Source organism: Heteronotia binoei, chromosome 15, assembly GCF_032191835.1.
Source record: "Heteronotia binoei isolate CCM8104 ecotype False Entrance Well chromosome 15, APGP_CSIRO_Hbin_v1, whole genome shotgun sequence".
Taxonomy (NCBI): Eukaryota; Metazoa; Chordata; class Lepidosauria; order Squamata; family Gekkonidae; genus Heteronotia; species Heteronotia binoei.
In genome coordinates, this window is record NC_083237.1 from 65,621,978 (window position 1) to 65,640,805 (window position 18,828).

Genomic DNA, 18,828 nt, shown 5'->3' on the forward strand with positions numbered 1-18,828 from the left:
CAGACGTGGTTTGCCACTGCCCTTCCCCACATAGCTGTCTCCAGCAGGAACTCATTTGCATATTAGGTCACACCCCCTGACACCAAGCCAGCCAGAACTGTGTTCCTGCTAAAAAAAAAAAAAAGCCATGGCCGTATTTGTCTTTTTTTGGTGGTCTCCAGCCTCTGAGCGTTTTCGCACTGACCTAACTCTGGAGCGAGGTCCCTCTTCACCACGCAGCGTCTGCGCGGATTTCGCACCAATTGCTCCGCAGAACCCGGAAGAGCCGCAAAGTCCCGCGGCTTTTGCGTCGCAAATGTAAACTGGTTTTTGGCGGTTTACATTTGCGATGCAAAAGCCGCGGGACTTTGAGGCTCTTCCGAGTTCTGCGGAGCAATTGGTGCGAAATCCGCACAGACGCTGCGCGGTGAAGAGGGACCTCGCTCCGGAGTTAGGTCAGTGAGAAAACGCCCTCTGTCTTAACTGTGGCCAAACCCTGGTTAGCTTCCCAACTCGGACAAGCTCAGGCTTGTTCGAGCTGCTTTCGTGGTGGTTCTTCCAAGTACTGAGTGCTTCTAAAAGAGCTCTTGCTTAGTGGTCAGAATCTGTCTAAAGCCCACTGTGACATTGCCTTGGTGCCACTGGTCTCGTGCGAAAGGAAATTTTGTCTCCTTTGCCTTCTCTAGCCTTCCCACCATTACCTTGTGAGGCCAGACAGAGGTGGGCCAGGAGCAGAATGCCAAGATGGTAGCCCCACCGCACATCCCGGGCCCAGACTGCCTGCGCCCGTTCACCCGTGAGTCCTTGGCGGAGATAGAGAAACGCATTGCTGAGGCGGCAGCCAAGGACGAGAAAAAGCACCATGAAGAGGTCCTGGAAGAAGCTCCACAGCTCAAGCCCCGGAGTGACCTGGAGCAAGGGAAGAGCCTTCCGATGATCTATGGGGACCCTCCGTTGGATTTAATTGGGGTTGCCCTGGAAGAGCTGGACCCCTACTACAAGAATGAGAAGGTGAGTGGGAAGTAGGGTTGCCAATCCCCAGGTGGGGGCAGGGGATCCCCCGGTTTGGAGGCCCTCCCCCCGCTCCAGGGTCGTCAGAAAGCAGGGGGAGGGGAGGGAAATGTCTGCTGGGAACTCTATTATTCCCTATGGAGATTTATTCCCATAGAAAATCATGGAGAATTGATCCGTGAGTATCTGGGGCTCTGGGGGGGCTGTCTTTTGGAGTAGATGCACCAAATTTTCAATATAGTATCTAGTGCCTCTCCCCCAAATACCCTCCAAGTGTCAAAAAGATTGGACCAGGAGGTCCAATTCTATGAGCCACGAAAGAAGGTGCCCCTATCCTTCATTATTTCCTATGGAAGGAAGGAATTGAAAAGGTGTGCCGTCCCTTTCAATGTGATGGCCAGAACTCCCTTTGGAGTTCAATGATGCTTGTCACAGCCTTGATCTCGGCTGCACCCCTAATGTCTCCTGGCTCCACCCCCAAAGTCTCCTGGCTTCACCCCCAAAGTCCCCAGGTATTTCTTAAATTGGATTTGGCAACCCTAGTGGGAAGAGTTAGGTGAGAAGAAGAGAGGGACTTTGGGGCCTGGCAAGTCTGGCCTTGGAAACATTCCAGGCACACATCATGCAGGGCTTTTTTGTAGCAGGAACTCCTTTGCGTATTAGGCCACACCTCCATGATGTGGCCAATCCTCCTGAAGCTTATAGAAGGCCCTGTACGAAGAGCCGTGTAAGCTCTTGGAGGATTGGCTACATCAGGGGGTGTGGCCTAACATGCAAAGGAGTTCCTGCTACCAAAAAAAAAAGCTGCATAGATGCCTTTCTAAAATCCAATGTCTGAAAGTGATGCCATCACATTGCTCACAATACGAGGATCGGGTATCTGGGCAAAAATTCTATGGTAAAAATTACTTCTATAAGGTCGTTTTCGCACTCACCTTCCGCCGGCGCGACCCCCCTCTTCACCGCGCAGGATCTGCGCGGATTTCGCACTAAACGCTGTGAAGCAGCCAGAAAAGCCGGAAGCTCCCGGCGCAAAAGCCGCTCAAACTGAAACCGCCAAAAAGCAGTTTGGCGTTTGCGCGGCTTTTGCGACGGGAGCTTCCGGCTTTTCTGGCTGCTCCGCAGCGTTTAGTGCGAAATCCGCGCAGATCCTGCGCGGTGAAGAGGGGGGTCGCGCCGGCGGAAGGCGAGTGCGAAAACGACCTAACAGAGTTTTTGCCAAATACCAGAGCATCCCTGTCCCACTGGCAACACAATGATGTCACTTCCAGTGTGTGCTGGAAGTGACATCACTGCATTGCAGATGATGCAAACCTAGGCCTTTTTCTGCTGGTAAGTCTACCCCACCCCCACCAACTGCCAGGGAGTACCTGGAGTACTAGGAGGTACCTGACAACTCTGGTCAATGACTGTAATAATAAACTGACCGTCAACAGCTCTCGAGCTTGCAAAAGAAGCCTTGCCAAGGGGCACTTCTGATCGTCTGAATTTTACCGCATAAACTGGCAAAATCCATATGAAAAAAAAATGCATTGAAAGTGCATTGTTTAGTATTAAAGTATAACGCTCAGGAAGAGAAACTGGATCCGGGTGCGTAGTGGCTTAAGGTTATGAGGTTAAGGTATGTATTCATTTACTGGCTTCCTCAGCCTTTCTTCCCAGGACTCAAGGCAGACTGCAACAGGGTGGCTCCCAGGTTTTGTGGGGTCCCTTCCAGCCAGCCCACGTCCACAAGGTTCTGCATTTCCTCCCTTCCCTTGCTCCTTCGTGGACCTTCCTCTGGGCTGCATGTCCTTTCCATGATGGGACTGTGTGGTGTGTGCAAACAGGAACAAGGCTCCTGTGCCCAACAGGAAGTATGGGATTGGGGGGTGGGCTCTGCATCAGAGGGCCCTTCCAGAAACCCTGGGCCCTGGCAGATGCCCTGCCTCAGTGTGTGCTGAAACCAGTGCTGCGTTACAAAATACAAAAAGGATTCTGCCAGATGTCAGAGATAAAAGACAATTTGCGGTGGGACTAGAGGCTACTAGAACGTGCTTTCTCTCTCTCTCTCTCTCTCTTTCTTTCTTAGACATACATCATCCTCAACAAAGGGAAGACCATTTTCCGGTTCAGCGCTACCCCTGCCCTCTATATGTTAGACCCCTTCAATATTTTCCGGAGAGGGGCCATCCAAGTGCTAATCCATTCATATCCTTCCCGCTGGTTGGGACAATGATGTGGGTCCTCTGGAAGTTGTTGAGATTCTAGAGAATACAGATCTTGATGAGAATATAGATCTTAACAGCTGCAACTTCAGGAACACCAGAGGACATTCAAACCCCACCCCCCTACTTTCTGATAACCCTGAAGTGGGGGGAGGGCCTCCAAACCCTGAAGTGGGGGGAAGGACGGTGGCTTAGTGGTAGAGCATCTGCTTGGTAAGCAGAAGGTCCCAGGTTCAATCCCTGGCATCTCCAAAAAAGGTCCAGGCAAATAGGTGTGAAAAACCTCAGCTTGAGACCCTGGAGAGCCATGAATGGGGCTGTGGCTCAGTGGTAGAGCATCTGCTTGGTAAGCAGAAGGTCCCAGGTTCAGTCCCTGGCATCTCCAAAAAAGGTCCAGGCAAGTAGGCATGAAAAACCTCAGCTTGAGACCCTGGAGAGCCGCTGCCAGTCTGAGTAGACAAGACTGACTTTGATGGACCAATTGTCTGATTCAGTATAAGGCAGCTTCATATGTTCATATATATGTTCAAACCAGGGTATCCCCTTTTCCCAAGGAAAACACAATGGTGTAGCAAGGAATTCTGTGGCATTTGGGCTTCTTGCACAGCTACTTGGGGAGGCGGGGAGAGGCAGGTCCAGTTTTCTGGCAGGCTGCTCTGCCCAGAGCTTCAGAATGTGCCCCACAGAATTTCAAAGAGGCTTTGTTCTGTACAGGAGGCCAGACTGCAGGTTAAAAAAGGTAAAGGTGCAAGCACCAGTCGTTTCCGACTGGTGCTTTCACAACGTTTTCACAGCAGACTTTTTACAGGGTGGTTTGCCATTGCCTTCCCCAGTCATCTGCACTTTCCCCTCAGCAAGCTGGGGACTCATTTTACTGACCTCGGAAGAATGGAAGTCTGAGTCGACCTGGAGCTGGCTACCTGAAACCAGCTTCCGCCAGGATCGAACTCGGGTCGTGAGCAGAGGACTCCGACTGCAGTACTGCAGCTCTACCACTCTGCGCCACGGGGCTCTTCATTACAGGTTATACCCTTCTAAAGTCCACTTGGATGGCATCTCTGCTTAGGATGCGGCTGTCACCTTTGCCTTTGCCCTTTGAGGCCCTGCAGCACCAGGCTGGCTCAATTTTATCAAACGGGTTTGTCATAAAAATTCCAGCAAGGCCCAAGTGTCCTTCCTTAACGCCATTCCAAATTATTCAGCATGTTTATAATGATCACCATCTTAACCAACTGTGTCTTCATGGCCATGAGTGAGCCGCCATCGTGGGCCAAGAACGTTGAGTAAGTATTTGTGTTTCTTCCGTCTCCTGCTTCTTGTCCTCTGCAGATTCTTTGCCTGCTCCTTTCAGCTTCAGCTGGTGGAATAAAGGGAATCTCAATGGAGCAGGAATAGGCAAAAAAGGGATAGTTGACCAGTTGAAGAACTCTGTGTGGTCCGAAAGCTTGCAGCAACGATAATCAGCTTGGCATCTGTTAACCTGGGGATTAATTCCATCTAGAACAGCAAGTGCAGGGGTCCTCAGTGTGGTGCGGGGGTGGGATGGGGTCTGCAGACATCTTTCCTGCTGCCCATCAAGTGTTTTTAGAAAGTGGGAGAGGCGTTTGTCCTGCAAGGCTTGAGATTGGCAACTGGATATTTAATCGGCCGTACAGATTTTTTTAAATATGTCTTTGCGGCCGCTGCCATCACAACACAAGGGTCTGTTCTGTGTGATTGAAGGTCTTCTGAGACAGTCATTCTGTAGCTCACTTTACCACCTGCAACAACCACTTTGCAGCACTCACTTGTGGCTGTCTCAACTAGGCTGTGTCGGGACTTGAAAGGTGCCAGCAGGCTCAAAAAGGTTGGGGACCCCTGAACAAGAGAGATTGGAAGATGGCTCCCTTCCCCCCCACCACCCCCTACTGTTGCCAGGGCGCAGAGACTTCCCAGAGTGTGCTCCTTGTCATGTCAGAGCATGCTGTGTGGGAAAGAGGCCATTCTGCAGTGTGGAAACAATTTTTTAAAAGAACGTGCAGCATTTCTCTCAGCCACAGGCTGAGCCTAGCGTTGTAAATGAAGATGACCTGTGTGACAAGCAACTGGAACTCAGGCTCAGCTGTCTGGTCCCGTGCTTTGGGTGGGCAGTCCAGCTTTGTGGGGAGAGGACTTGGGTTGCCAGGTTTTACCTGGCTGCCAGCGGGGGAAGCCTCCCTCACACACAAAGCATGTGTGGCACAATCAGGTCACCTGCAAGTGACATCATCATGCCAGGTACGTCATGTGCAGGACACGCTAGCACAGGGATGTCAAACACGCGGCCCATGAGCCAAACTGGCCCACCCAGGACTTCAGTCAGGTCCGCGGGGCTCTCTTCTCCCCCCTCCTCCCTGTCATCACTCTTCGAAGCTCTGAGGCTGCAACCTTCTCAGCTCCTTCTGCCTTCTCTTTGCAGAGGCTAAAGCAGAAAGCAAAACTGCAAAGAAAATGCTGAATGGATTTTCACTCAGGCTTCCGGGTAGAGCAGACGTGAATGGAAAATCTACTCCACGTTTTCCTTGCAACTTTGTCTATATGTTTCAATGGAGAGGAACTCAGTTTAACTTCCCAGCAATCCTATGGCCAGCTGAAGCCTCCTGGAGTTGTGTCCTTGCAAATCAAGTGCTGATGCTTTGAGCCAGCTTTGTCTCTGCTCAATGGAGTGAGAACTAGTGCCTAGTGAGTACTGTAACGTGGGAACCCACAGCCAAAGGGGCATATTACACTTGAGAGCCATCACTAATCTGAGTAGACCCGGGGTGGAGGGGTGGGAAGAGAAGCTTGCAATGCCTTGCCGTTTCATGTTTTCCCAGGCTGAGAGCGTTTTATTTATTTATTTTAGTTTTCTGCTGTGTGATCCTTGTGCTTTCCCTTGATGTTTTATTTTTAAAATTGCATTGCAAAATCCCACTATTTCCCCACCTTTCCATTTTAAACCAAATATTGCAAGAGTTTTAAGCATGTTTATATTTTAAGTTTAAAAAATAATACCAAAAGAGCCAGTTTGGTGTAGTGGTTAAGTGCGCGGACTCTTATCTGGGAGAACCGGGTTTGATTCCCCACTCCTCCACTTGCACCTGCTAGCATGGCCTTGGGTCAGCCATAGCTCTGGCAGAGGTTGTCCTTGAAAGGGCAGCTGCTGTGAGAGCCCTCTCCAGCCCCACCCACCTCACAGGGTGTCTGTTGTGGGGGAGGAAGGTAAAGGAGATTGTGAGCCACTCTGAGACTCTTCGGAGTGGAGGGCGGGATATAAATCCAATATCTTCATCTACCTCACAGGGAGTCTGTTGTGGAGGAGGAAGGTAAAGGAGATTGTGAGCCGCTCTGAGACTCTCCGGAGTGGAGGGCGGGATATAAATCCAATATCTTCATCTACCTCACAGGGCGTCTGTTGTGGGGGAGGAAGGGGAAGGAGATTGTGAGCCGCTCTGAGACTCTTCGGAGTAGAGGGCGGGATATAAATCCAATATCTTCGTCTACCTCACAGGGTGTCTGTTGTGGGGGGCGGGAAGGGAAAGGAGATTGTGAGCCGCTCTGAGACTCTTCGGAGTGGAGGGCGGGATATAAATCCAATATCTTCTTCTTCTTCTTCTTTAATTGTGTTTGCCTGTGTCCATAAAGTCTATATCTCCTCTATCTGGCGTTACATTTTAGGACATGCATAGCTCGGCCCCACAAAGTTCCATTTTTGTCAGATCCGGCCCTCCTAACAAATGAGTTTGACACCCTGCTCTAGCATTTGGGTTAAAAACTCTATGGTGCCATAGAATTTTTACCCACATGCTAGAGTATCCTGCATGCAATGTGTCTGGCGCAATGATGTCACTTCCAGGTGACATCAATATGCTGGGCATGTTGGGCGTTGATGGAGTTTTTCGAGGGCGGGGATCCCTCCACCAGCCAGCTCTATGCCAGTGGGTTGGAGGCCCCCAAACCAGGAGGCTGGGAACCCTAGAGAGCACTGCATGATCCATCTCACAGCACATGACTAGGCCAGCAGAAGAACCAAGCCCTCACAAAGCAATTCAAGAAACACAGAGAAATATTTTTCATCCAGGGTCTAAGCTTAGCAAGCAAACATTGTCAAGGGGGGAGGAGAATTATGCAAAACATTGGCTGCAGTTACACTGTCCTTTGAACATATGAACATATGAAGCTGCCTTCTACTGATGAATTTGGTCCATCAAAGTCAGTATTGTCTTCTCAGACTGGCAGCGGCTCTCCAGGGTCTTCAGCTGAGGTTTTTCACACCTATTTGCCTGGACCCTTTTTTGGAGATGCCGGGGATTGAACCTGGGACCTTCTGCTTCCCAAGCAGATGCTCTACCACTGAGCCACCATCCCTCCCCTAATAACTGAACATATGAAGCTGCCTTCTACTGAATCAGACCCTCCTTCGTCCATCAAAGTCAGTATTGTCTTCTCAGACTGGCAGCGGCTCTCCAGGGTCTCAAGCTGAGGTTTTTCACACCTATTTGCCTGGACCCTTTTTTGGAGATGCCGGGGATTGAACCTGGGACCTTCTGCTTCCCAAGCAGATGCTCTACCACTGAGCCACCATCCCTCCCCTAATAACTGAACATATGAAGCTGCCTTCTACTGAATCAGACCCTCCTTCGTCCATCAAAGTCAGTATTGTCTTCTCAGACTGGCAGCGGCTCTCCAGGGTCTCAAGCTGAGGTTTTTCACACCTATTTGCCTGGACCCTTTTTTGGAGATGCCAGGGATTGAACCTGGGACCTTCTGCTTCCCAAGCAGATGCTCTACCACTGAGCCACTGTCCCTCCCCTAATAACTGAACATATGAAGCTGCCTTCTACTGAATCAGACCCTGGGTCCATCCAAGTCAGTATTGTCTTCTCAGACTGGCAGCGGCTCTCCAGGGTCTCAAGCTGAGGTTTTTCACACCTATTTGCCTGGACCCTTTTTTGGAGATGCCAGGGGTTGAACCTGGGACCTTCTGCTTCCCAAGCAGATGCTCTACCACTGAGCCACCATCCCGTCCCTCCTTTGTCTATTGAAGCTAGATGTAATATCCTGGGTTCTCTTGTCAATTCTGGTGTTCAGTGCTCTAGTAATTACATTATTCTGACACTGTTGTTTTCAGGGCTTTTTTTGAGCAGGAAGGCAGTTCCAGCTGGGTTGGTGTCAGGGGGTTGTGGCCTAATATGCAAATGAGCCCCTGCTGGGCTTTTTCTACCAAAAAAAGCCCTGGTTCTTTTCACATGATTTATTTATTTATTACTTTCAATTTATATCCCGCCCTCTCCGCAAGCGGACTCAGGGCGGCTTACAACATCATAAAATACAATCAATCCAATAAAACATATAAAACCATAATTTACGTATATCAGCTTTAAAACCATTCTATGGTGCTATGATGTGGTCTGGCTGGAAGCTGTTGCTAGATTTGTTGCATATGTTTTCACATGATCTTCGTATTTATCGTTTGATTGATTTCTGTTTTATCCGTAACCCCACCAACCTATGGCTGGAGGGATTTAAAGTGAAACAAATAAAATAAATATTCATTCTGGCAAGTTGAAATGCAATGTTCTAAAATAAACCTTTCACGCGTTGTGATGATTTCTGTCTTTCCTCCCTTCCGACTCTTTCCCTGCGTGCAGGTATACTTTTACAGGCATCTACACCTTTGAGTCCCTGATCAAGATATTTGCTCGAGGATTCTGTATAGACAACTTTACATTCCTACGAGATCCATGGAATTGGCTGGATTTCAGTGTCATCGTTATGGCGTATGTTGGGCTCCAGGTTCAGAAACAGCCGAAGGGGGGGGGCTGCATTTTCCCGGGGTAGGCTTCCCAACCCTCCCGCCCAGGCAGAGGACCCCAGGATTTCCACCCTCTTCCCCCGCTCCCCAAAAAACTGGAAGCGGGCGGAGGGGGGAAACGGCGCCGGGGAGCATGGCGAGCCGCCCCATCCCAGAGCGGACGAGGCCGCCGCGCTGCTGCCGCCCCCTCCCCGCCCACCGCAGCTGCTCCTCCGAGATGGGCCCAGGCTGAGCCCATCTCGGAGGAGCAGCCAAGAGGCGGCAGCAGCGCAGGCAAAACCAGAGAAGGGAAGGGCGGAGGCAGGCCAGGAGCATGGCGAGCCGCGAATCCGGGCCCTTCTAGGACCCGGACTCGCGGCTCGCCACGCCCCCAGCCCGCCTCCACCCCCCCTCCGATTCCACCCCAGAGGCAGAGCGGGCAAGGCCGCCGCGCCGCTGCCACCTCTTCTCCGCTCGCCGTGGCTGCTCCTCTGAAATGGGCTCTGCCTGAGCCCATCTCGGAGGAGCAGCCACGGCGAGCGGAGAAGAGGTGGCAGCTGTGCAGCAGCGTCGCCCGCTCCGAGACGGGGCAGCTCACCACGCTCCCTGGCGCCGTTTCCCCCCCTCCCCCCTAGCTCCACCCCAGTGTCTCCTGGCTCCACCCCCAAAGTCCCCAGATATTTCTGGGGTTGGACTTCGCAACCCTATCCCAGGGTGGGGGCCAAGGTAGCTGCAGCCTGGGCTGCAAGCTCCCTTACTGTTATATGGTTTATTCAGTTTATCCCATCTAAAGTGGTTTGAGTCACACCGCTTTAGATGGGATAGGACACTGTGTCTGAGAGGGTTCAGGTTACACTTCTGTGCCAAGACCAGAGACACTGGCTGGCTCTCGGTTGGGAATGTCCTGGAGATCTGGAGGTGGTCTTTGGGGGAGGGGCAGAGTTTGGGAAGGCAGGATCTCAGTGGAATATATTGCCAGAGTCCACTATCCAAAACTGCCATTTTCTCCAAGGGAACTAATCTTTGTGGTCCAGGGATTGGTTGGAATTCCAGGAGGCCCCACCTGTAGGCTGGCAACCATAACTTATGTGTTCATGGCAGCCGATGAAACTGTTTTTCTGGCCCATCCCTCCCCCAAAGTAAACCTGAACAGATAATAATAGAATAACATAGGAAGAGCCCTGCTGGATCAGACCAGTGAGGGTCCATCTAGTCCTACATCCTGTCTCACGCAGTGGCCAACCAGTTCCTCTGGAGGGCCAACAACAGGGCAGAGAGGCTGAGGCCTTCCCTTGAGAAGAACATCAGAAGAGCCCTGCTGGATCAGACCAGGGAGGGTCCATCTAGTCCAGCCTCCTGTCTCACACAGTGGCCAACCAGTTCCTCTGGAGGGCCAACAACAGGGCAGAGAGGCTGACGCCTTCCCCTGAGAAGAACATCAGAAGAGCCCTGCTGGATCAGACCAGGGAGGGTCCATCTAGTCCAGCCTCCTGTCTCACACAGTGGCCAACCAGTTCCTCTGGAGGGCCAACAACAGGGCAGAGAGACTGAGGCCTTCCCCTGAGAAGAGCACCAGAAGAGCCCTGCTGGGTCAGACCAGTGAGGGTCCATCTAGTCCAGCCTCCTGTCTCACACAGTGCCAACCAGTTCTCTGGAGTGCCAACAACAGGGCAGAGAGGCTGACACCTTCCCCTGAGAAGAACATGAGAAGAGCCCTGCTGGATCAGACCAGCGAGGGTCCATCTAGTCCAGCCTCCTGTCTCACACAGTGGCCAACCAGTTCCTCTGGAGGGCCAACAACAGGGCAGAGAGGCCAAGGCCTTCCCCTGAGAAGAACATCAGAAGAGCCCTGCTGGGTCAGACCAGTGAGGGTCCATCTAGTCCTACATCCTGTCTCACACAGTGGCCAACCAGTTCCTCCGGAGGGCCAACAACAGGGCATAGAGGCTGAGGCTTTCCATTGATGTTGCCTCCTGGCCCTGGGATTAAGAAATTTACTGCCTCTGAAGGCAGAGTTTCCCTTCAGTCACCACCGCTAATAGCCATTGATAGACTTTTCCTCCATAAATCTCTCTAAACCCTTTGAAAGCTATCAAAGATTTCAGGTTTTCACGGCTGGTAACATCATTAGGGTTTGTAGAATCTTTCGGGATCAAGTGCCGTGTTCTACTGGAGAAAGTTTTCCTTTAGACGTTTCGTTCTCAGCTGCAGAGAACATCCTCAGTGGCGTTGCAGCCGGAGCAGGCGCTCAGACCTTCTTGGCTCTTCACTCAATGCACAGCAGCCAAGAAGGTCTGAGCGCCTGCTCCAGCTGCAACGCCACTGAGGATGTTCTCCGCAGCTGAGAATGAAACGTCTGGAAGGAAAACTTTCTCCAGTAGAACACGGCACTTGATCCCGAAAGATTCTACAAACCCTTTGAAAGCTGTTTTTTCCTGTGGCCGTCACTACATCCTCTGGCATCTAGTTCCACATTTGACTCACTCTTTGTATAAAGTGACCTTAAACAGATGTGACCTGAGACAGGTTAAGGCCTTGTCTATCTGTACAGGTAAAGAATATTGTGGATTGGTGGCAACCACATAGTCCCTATAACACCTAGGTAGGCCTGTAGATTTTGCTGTGGATGGGGCATAGCCTTCTGGCCCCACACAATGCCAAGTCTCCCTGGATATTTGTAAATAAGAAGGTTGTCTCAGAGCCGTCACATGCCCTCACCCCCCAATGTTCTCCCTTCCAAAGCAGAGGTGTTCTTAGCCCATGGTAACAGGGGCAGCTGCTGTGGGGAGGGGGCTCAACAGTGGCTGCTTGTACCTGCTCCCTCAGGGGTTTGGGCATCTGGTTTCTGGCAGTGGCTCCCTCCTGCCTCACACAGGGTGAGGGGAGGGCTGCCTCTTGCTTGGCCCCTGTGCAAGGTGAGGAGTGGCAGTAGTTCTAAGACCCATCCTAGACATTTGCCCAGGGCTCCAGAATCATAAAGATTGCCCTTACTCAGAAGAAAACTAACCAAGGGAAGTCAAACCACTTGGGGAAGCATGAGGAGATGTGTGTGATTCTCAGTATGCTTTCAGCCAACCCAAAGAAGTGGTTAAAGGTGGTTCATTCCCCTTTCATTATCTCTGAGCATCTTGAGAGACGACTAAATCAGATGTGGTGGAGCACGTCTCTCTCTCTCAATCAAATGGGAAAAGTGGGTTTTTAACAAAAAAAAGATGTGGTTTTTGGAGGCAAGTTCAACTCACAGGAAAGCTCCAGGGAAGAGGCTGTGGGGAGGTCAACCTCAGGGCAGGACAGGGCAGGCAGCCTTCTGCTCTCCTTTTGCTGCTAAGGAGGGACAGGAACTACGTGGCTAAGAACATAAGAGAAGCCCTGTTGGATCAGGCCAATGGCCCATCCAGTCCAACACTGTGTCACATAAGAGAAGCCCTGTTGGATCAGGCCAATGGCCCATCCAGTCCAACACTCTGTGTCACAGAAGAACATAAGAGAAGCCATGTTGGATCAGGCCAATGGCCCATCCAGTCCAACACTCTGTGTCACATAAGAACAGAAGAGAAGCCCTGTTGGATCAGGCCAATGGCCCAAATAGTCCAACACTCTGTGTCACAGAAGAACATAAGAGAAGCCCTGTTGGATCAGGCCAATGGCCCATCCAGTCCAACACTCTGTGTCACATAAGAACATGAGAAGCCATGTTGGATCAGGCCAATGGCCCATCCAGTCCAACACTCTGTGTCACATAAGAACATGAGAAGCCATGTTGGATCAGCCAATGGCCCATCCAGTCCAACACTCTGTGTCACATAAGAACATAAGAGAAGCCAAGTTGGATCAGGCCAAAGGCCCATCCAGTCCAACACTCTGTGTCACATAAGAACAAAAGAGAAGCCATGTTGGATCAGGCCAATGGCCCATCCAGTCCCAACACTCTGTGTCACATAAGAACATGAGAAGCCATGTTGGATCAGGCCAATGGCCCATCCAGTCCAACACTCTGTGTCACATAAGAGAAGCCATGTTGGATCAGGCCAAGGGCCCATCCAGTCCAACACTCTGTGTCACATAAGAAAATAAGAGAAGCCATGTTGGATCAGGCCAATGGCCCATCCAGTCCAACACTCTGTGTCACTTAAGAACATAAGAGAAGCCATTTTGGATCAGGCCATTGGCTCATCCAGTCCAGCACTCTGTGTCACACAGTGGCCAATAATTTATATATATAATGTATGGGCAAATGTATACATATATATACACACTGTGGCTAATAGCCACTGATGGACCTGTGCTCCATATTTTTATCTAACCCCCTCTTGAAGGTGGCTATGCTTGTAGCCGCCGCCACCTCCTGTGGCAGTGAATTCCACATGTTAATCACCCTTTGGGTGAAGAAGTACCTCCTTTTATCCGTTCTAACCCGACTGCTCAGCAATTTCATCGAATGCCCACGAGTTCTTGTATTGTGAGAAAGGGAGAAAAGTGGCTGGAGCAAATCCAGGTTTGAACACCAGGCTGCCTTCACCCACGGCTGCTCCAGCTTCAGACTTGTACTTCCATATTTGTGAAAAGTCAAGATACCTTGATAGCTGTTGTGTCTTGCCTCTTAATTGATAGCTCCCTCACCCGCTGTTTTTCTAGTTACGTCACGGAGTTTGTGGATTTGGGCAACGTCTCGGCTCTACGGACATTCCGTGTTCTCCGGGCACTGAAAACCATCACGGTTATTCCAGGTAAGCAGATGGAGTTTTTGTGGAGTCTTTGTTTGTAGGTGTGCCTGCTATGGTTGCTGCTTATCTGGATCCTTTGATTGTAGAGGCCTTGAAGTTAAGATTTGATTTGCATTTTGTTCCAATTCCTCTCTCTCTCTCTCTCTCTCTCTCTCTCTCTCTCTCTCTCTCTCTCTCTCTCTGTGACAGATTCCCCACTCGCCTTATGCCACTCTCACACTCCTCTTCTCAGTGGGGCTTCATTCCAATTTCACACTATCTGCCCCGGGGCTGCAACTAGCATTGCCTTTTTCGTGCGGCAAATAGAAACCTCTAAAATCCAGTTTCTGTTTGCCGTGCAAAAAAGGCAACACTAGTTGCAGCCCTGGGGAAGATAGTGTGAAATCGGACAGAAGAGGAGCGTGAGAGCGGCGTACGGCAAGTGGGAAATTGGTCTCTCTCTCTCTCTCTCTCTCTCTCTCTCATCAAGTCACAGATGACTTAAGGCAGCCCCTGATTGGGTTTTCAAGGCAAGAGATGTTTCAGAGGTGGTTTGCCATCACTGCCTCCACATCATGGCCCTGGAGAGCCAGTTTGGTGTAGTGGTTAAGTGTGCGGACTCTTATCTGGGAGAACCGGGTTTGATTCCCCACTCCTCCACTTGCACCTGCTAGCATGGCCTTGGGTCACCCATAGATCTCTTATCTGGGAGATCCGGGTTGGATTCCCCACTCCTCCCGTTGCAGCTGCTAGAATGGCCTTGGGTCAGCCAGAGCTCTCTTATCTGGGAGAACCGGGTTTGATTCCCCGCCCCTCCAACTTGCAGCTGCTGGAATGGCCTTTGGTCAGCCACAGCTCTCTTATCTGGGAGAACCGGGTTTGATTCCCCCCTCCTCCACTTGCAGCTGCTGGAATGGCCTTGGGTCAGCCATAGCTCTTATCTGGGAGAACTGGGTTGGATTCCCCACTCCTCCACTTGCACCTGCTGGGAATGGCCTTGGGTCAGCCAGAGCTCTGTCAGAGGTTGTCCTTGAAAGGGCAGCTGCTGTGAGAGTCCTCTCAGTTCCACCCACCTCACAGGGTGTTTGTTGTGGGGGAGGAAGGTAAAGGAGATTGTGAGCCGTTCTGAGACTCTTCGGAGTGGAGGGCGGGATATAAATCCAATATCTTCTTCTTCTTCTTCTTCTTTGGTATTCTGTGGTGGTCTTCCATCCAAATACTGACCCTGGTGAGCTTCCAAGCTCTGATGAGATCAGGCTATCCAGGCAGAGTAGAAAACATTTAAGCAATCCAAATATTTCTTCTGGAAGGGGAATCCGAATGTATGAAGTGAAAATGGCAGATATTTTTTTAAAAATCCAAAAAATGCACAAATTGAAAACATTTTCAAAATCGAAGTCCAAGATTTAGAAATTAACATTAAGAAATTTAGCATTCCGCTCTGTAGGGCCCTTTTAAAAACCACTCGCGCTGAGGTTATCGGGGAGCCTTTGAGAAGCACACAGGGGAAAGGAAGTTATTTCTGAGCATCGATCAGTATTCACATCTGGTGAGTTTTAAAAGACCCCTGGGTTTTGATGGATGCAATGTCAGTATTTTTAAATTAAACTGTATGTCGCCTTGAGAACTGGGAAAGGAATATTCAAATAACCAAGGAGAAGTGACTGGGCTCCCAAAACCAGTTAATGGGGCAGCTGTGACCAATGTTTAATTCGAAATATTGTTCCTCCCTTCCTTTTAAAAAAACTAGCCAAAGTTTTTTAGAAGTCGTGGCTGGAAATGTAAAAAATGCAAACTGTCCGAAGCCTTGTCTTGTTGCTGGCAACAACATCAATGCCTGCAATCACTCCTCAGCCTTTGGCTAAGATCAAGCGTGCCTCAATGCCTGTTCTCCCCCACAACCCAGGACTGAAAACCATTGTGGGCGCCTTGATCCAGTCGGTGAAGAAGCTTTCGGATGTCATGATCCTCACCGTATTCTGCTTGGCCGTCTTTGCCCTCATTGGCCTGCAGCTGTTTATGGGGAACCTGAGGCAAAAGTGTGTCCGGTGGCCACCCCCTATCAATGACACTTTTCAAGAAGATGCCTTTGGATTTGATAGCGATCCCTTTGGTAACGGGACCTTCGGCACATTGGCAAATGCAACTCTGCTTAGCAACATGACTGTCAACGGCACTTTTGACTGGAACGAGTACATCAATGATGAAGGTAATGCCCGAGAACTTCCACGGCAAAGCACTTCTTCTTGTCAGCTGCTCTCTGGCCATCATTCCAAAGTCTAAACTTGCAAATTTTCTTTCTTTCTTATGAAGCCAATTTCTACTTCCTGGATGGTGCCTTGGATGCTCTGCTCTGTGGGAACAGTTCTGACGCTGGGTGAGTGAGGTCTGTGTGGACGGTGGCCTCCCAGCTTTGGGATGAGGAGGGGGCCATAGTTGCAGAGGGAACGTGGCCCATACTTGCCTCCCTCCCAACTATTCATTTGGATCTTCTTGATTAACTTAAAGGAGGGCAGTGCCAGTGTGGGGGTGGAACACAGGATCCCAGGCCAAGGCAGATGTTACGTTAATCAGATCTTCTGATGAATCCTTTAACTGTAAAAACAACCAGCTTTTGACAATTGCCTGCTTTTAGCTCTGGGGAAAATGCAATTTAAGTGTCAATTTTTGGTTTGGAAATGGCCCTCAGATTTACTGATTGCATAACTGTCCCTGCGTGCTAACCTGGTGCAATGTTTGTGATTGCCTTGCTTTGCAAAGTACGCTTTCTGCGTAGAAGCTTCAAGAGAATGCAAATCGTGGTTCACGATCCCAGTCGCTATTAATTTGCCTCTCTGCCTGATAAAACATCTTTCTCAAAGAGGCGAGCATTCCTCTGTTTGCCAATGCTCTTAAAGAGACAAGGTTATTTCACCACTGGGCAGTTTGCATTTTATTGTCCCACAGCCCATGCCCTCAGTCCAGGTGGCATTTCCATCTGCAGCATTTAATTTTTTCTTTCTTTTGTTCATCTGTCATTTCAGAAAAATTCCAGTCACCACACATTTGTGAACTAGCTCTGGAATCAATACCCCGTTTATCACTTATTGTGCCTCGTGGCGATGATATAAAATATTTATTTATTGGTTGCCCCTTAACTTGAATTGAAGCTTTTCTGCTGCTCCCCCCACTCCTCCTCTGGGAAAGGTTTCCCTACGGTTAGCGCTTGAGGGACAATTCCTCCTGATGTGGCCTCCTTTCCCACAAAACATAAGAACAGAAGAGAAGCCATGTTGGATCAGGCTAATGGCCCATCCAGTCCAACACTCTGTGTCACATAAGAACATAAGAGAAGCCATGTTGGATCAGGCCAGTGGCCCATCCAGTCCAACACTCTGTGTCACCTAAGAACATAAGAGAAGCCATGTTGGATCAGGCCAGTGGCCCATCCAGTCCAACACTCTGTGTCACCTAAGAACATAAGAGAAGCCCTGTTGGATCAGGCCAGTGGCCCATCCAGTCCAACACTCTGTGTCACATAAGAACATAAGAGAAGCCATGTTGGATCAGGCCAGTGGCCCATCCAGTCCAACACTCTGTGTCACAGAAGAACATAAGAGAAGCCATGTTGGATCAGGCCAATGGCCCCTCCAGTCCAACACTCTGTGTCACATAAGAACATAAGAGAAGCCATGTTGGATCAGGCCAGTGGCCCATCCAGTCCAACACTCTGTGTCACAGAAGAACATAAGAGAAGCCCTGTTGGATCAGGCCAGTGGCCCATCCAGTCCAACACTCTGTGTCACAGAAGAACATAAGAGAAGCCCTGTTGGATCAGGCCAATGGCCCATCCAGTCCAGCACTCTGTGTCACAGAAGAACATAAGAGAAGCCCTGTTGGATCAGGCCAATGGCCCATCCAGTCCAGCACTCTGTGTCACATAAGAGAAGCCATGTTGGATCAGGCCAATGGCCCATCCAGTCCAACACTCTGTGTCACATAAGAACATAATAGAAGCCATGTTGGATCAGGCCAATGGCCCATCCAGTCCAACACTCTGTGTCACACAGTGGCCAAAAAAAATTTATATATACCGTATATAAATTTTGTGTGTGTGTATATGTATATATATATACATACACACACACACACTGTGGCTAATAGCCACTGATGGACCTCTGCTCCATATTTTTATCTAAACCCCTCTTGAAGGTGGCCATGCTTGTGGCCGCCACCACCTCCTGTGGCAGTGAATTCCACATGTTAATCACCCTTTGGGTGAAGAGACACATTATCTTTATCGTTTACATTCAGAGCTATTTCGCCACTTTTGAACTCATGATGTGTAGAGTGCTGCTTTCAGGGAATCTTCCCCATCATCCTACAGAGAAACTTGAGCAGAGTCCTCTCTCTACTGTCTAAAATGGTGTCCCTTACAATAAAGGGGTTCTCATTAATTTTTGCAAGAGTCTCAGTGGCTGCTAACAGATGGGCAGTTTGGGGTGAATGGGAGGCGTCCCAAATTAGGCAGGCTCAAAAAGAAGCATCTCAAACCGTCCACACGCTCCAGCACAAGGTGCCCCTATCCCACCCACATCAGACAGATTGGCGGGTTCACACCACCAAGGCCCCTTGCTTGTGCATTTCCATGTCCAGACGCTGAAGTAGCAACTGGCGTGCGGCTCAGAAATTTGCTACCACTTCAAATTTATTATTATTATTATTAAAAGTGGTGTCTTTTTGAGCCACTCTGAGGATGCCAGAGGATGCGATGAGTACAGGATGGGAGTGGGCGGCAGATGTGCTTGTTTGGACAGGTTTTTCTAGTCAGCTTCTGAGGCATCTCAGAGTCGTCTCAAACTGCCCGTCTGTAAGCAGCCAGTGTGTAACTTTTTTTCTTAGCAGCGCACACAAACGACATTATGTGACTTGAGCAGTCAGCTAAGCTGATATCCCTTCAGTCCTTAGCACTGCAGCCCAGGTCCACCCCACTTCCCCAGCTTCTTTTTGCAGCTGAATTTTACATGCCAGAGGATTTCATTCCCAGATCTCTGGAATCACAAACTTAAAGAGATCAGAATCTGGGGGATCTGATTGTTTTGCCCCAAGTTCTATGCTGTGGGAAACTGGTTCCCCCCATTTATGATAAGATATGATA

The 18,828-nt window shown here is 50.0% G+C and overlaps 1 protein-coding gene across 1 annotated transcript in view; it reads left to right on the plus strand.

The window, feature by feature from the left end:
• The first annotated feature begins 672 nt into the window (after nt 1–672).
• SCN4A (sodium voltage-gated channel alpha subunit 4) overlaps nt 673–18,828 on the plus strand; it is a 97,738-nt gene continuing 79,582 nt past the window's right edge. The window contains exons 1-7 of the mRNA XM_060255861.1: nt 673–990; nt 3,062–3,180; nt 4,391–4,480; nt 8,846–8,974; nt 13,624–13,715; nt 15,598–15,900; nt 16,005–16,068. Of these exons, the coding sequence (XP_060111844.1) occupies nt 724–990; nt 3,062–3,180; nt 4,391–4,480; nt 8,846–8,974; nt 13,624–13,715; nt 15,598–15,900; nt 16,005–16,068 (1,064 nt within the window). The 5' untranslated portion in view covers nt 673–723. The remainder of the gene's footprint in view (nt 991–3,061; nt 3,181–4,390; nt 4,481–8,845; nt 8,975–13,623; nt 13,716–15,597; nt 15,901–16,004; nt 16,069–18,828) is intronic.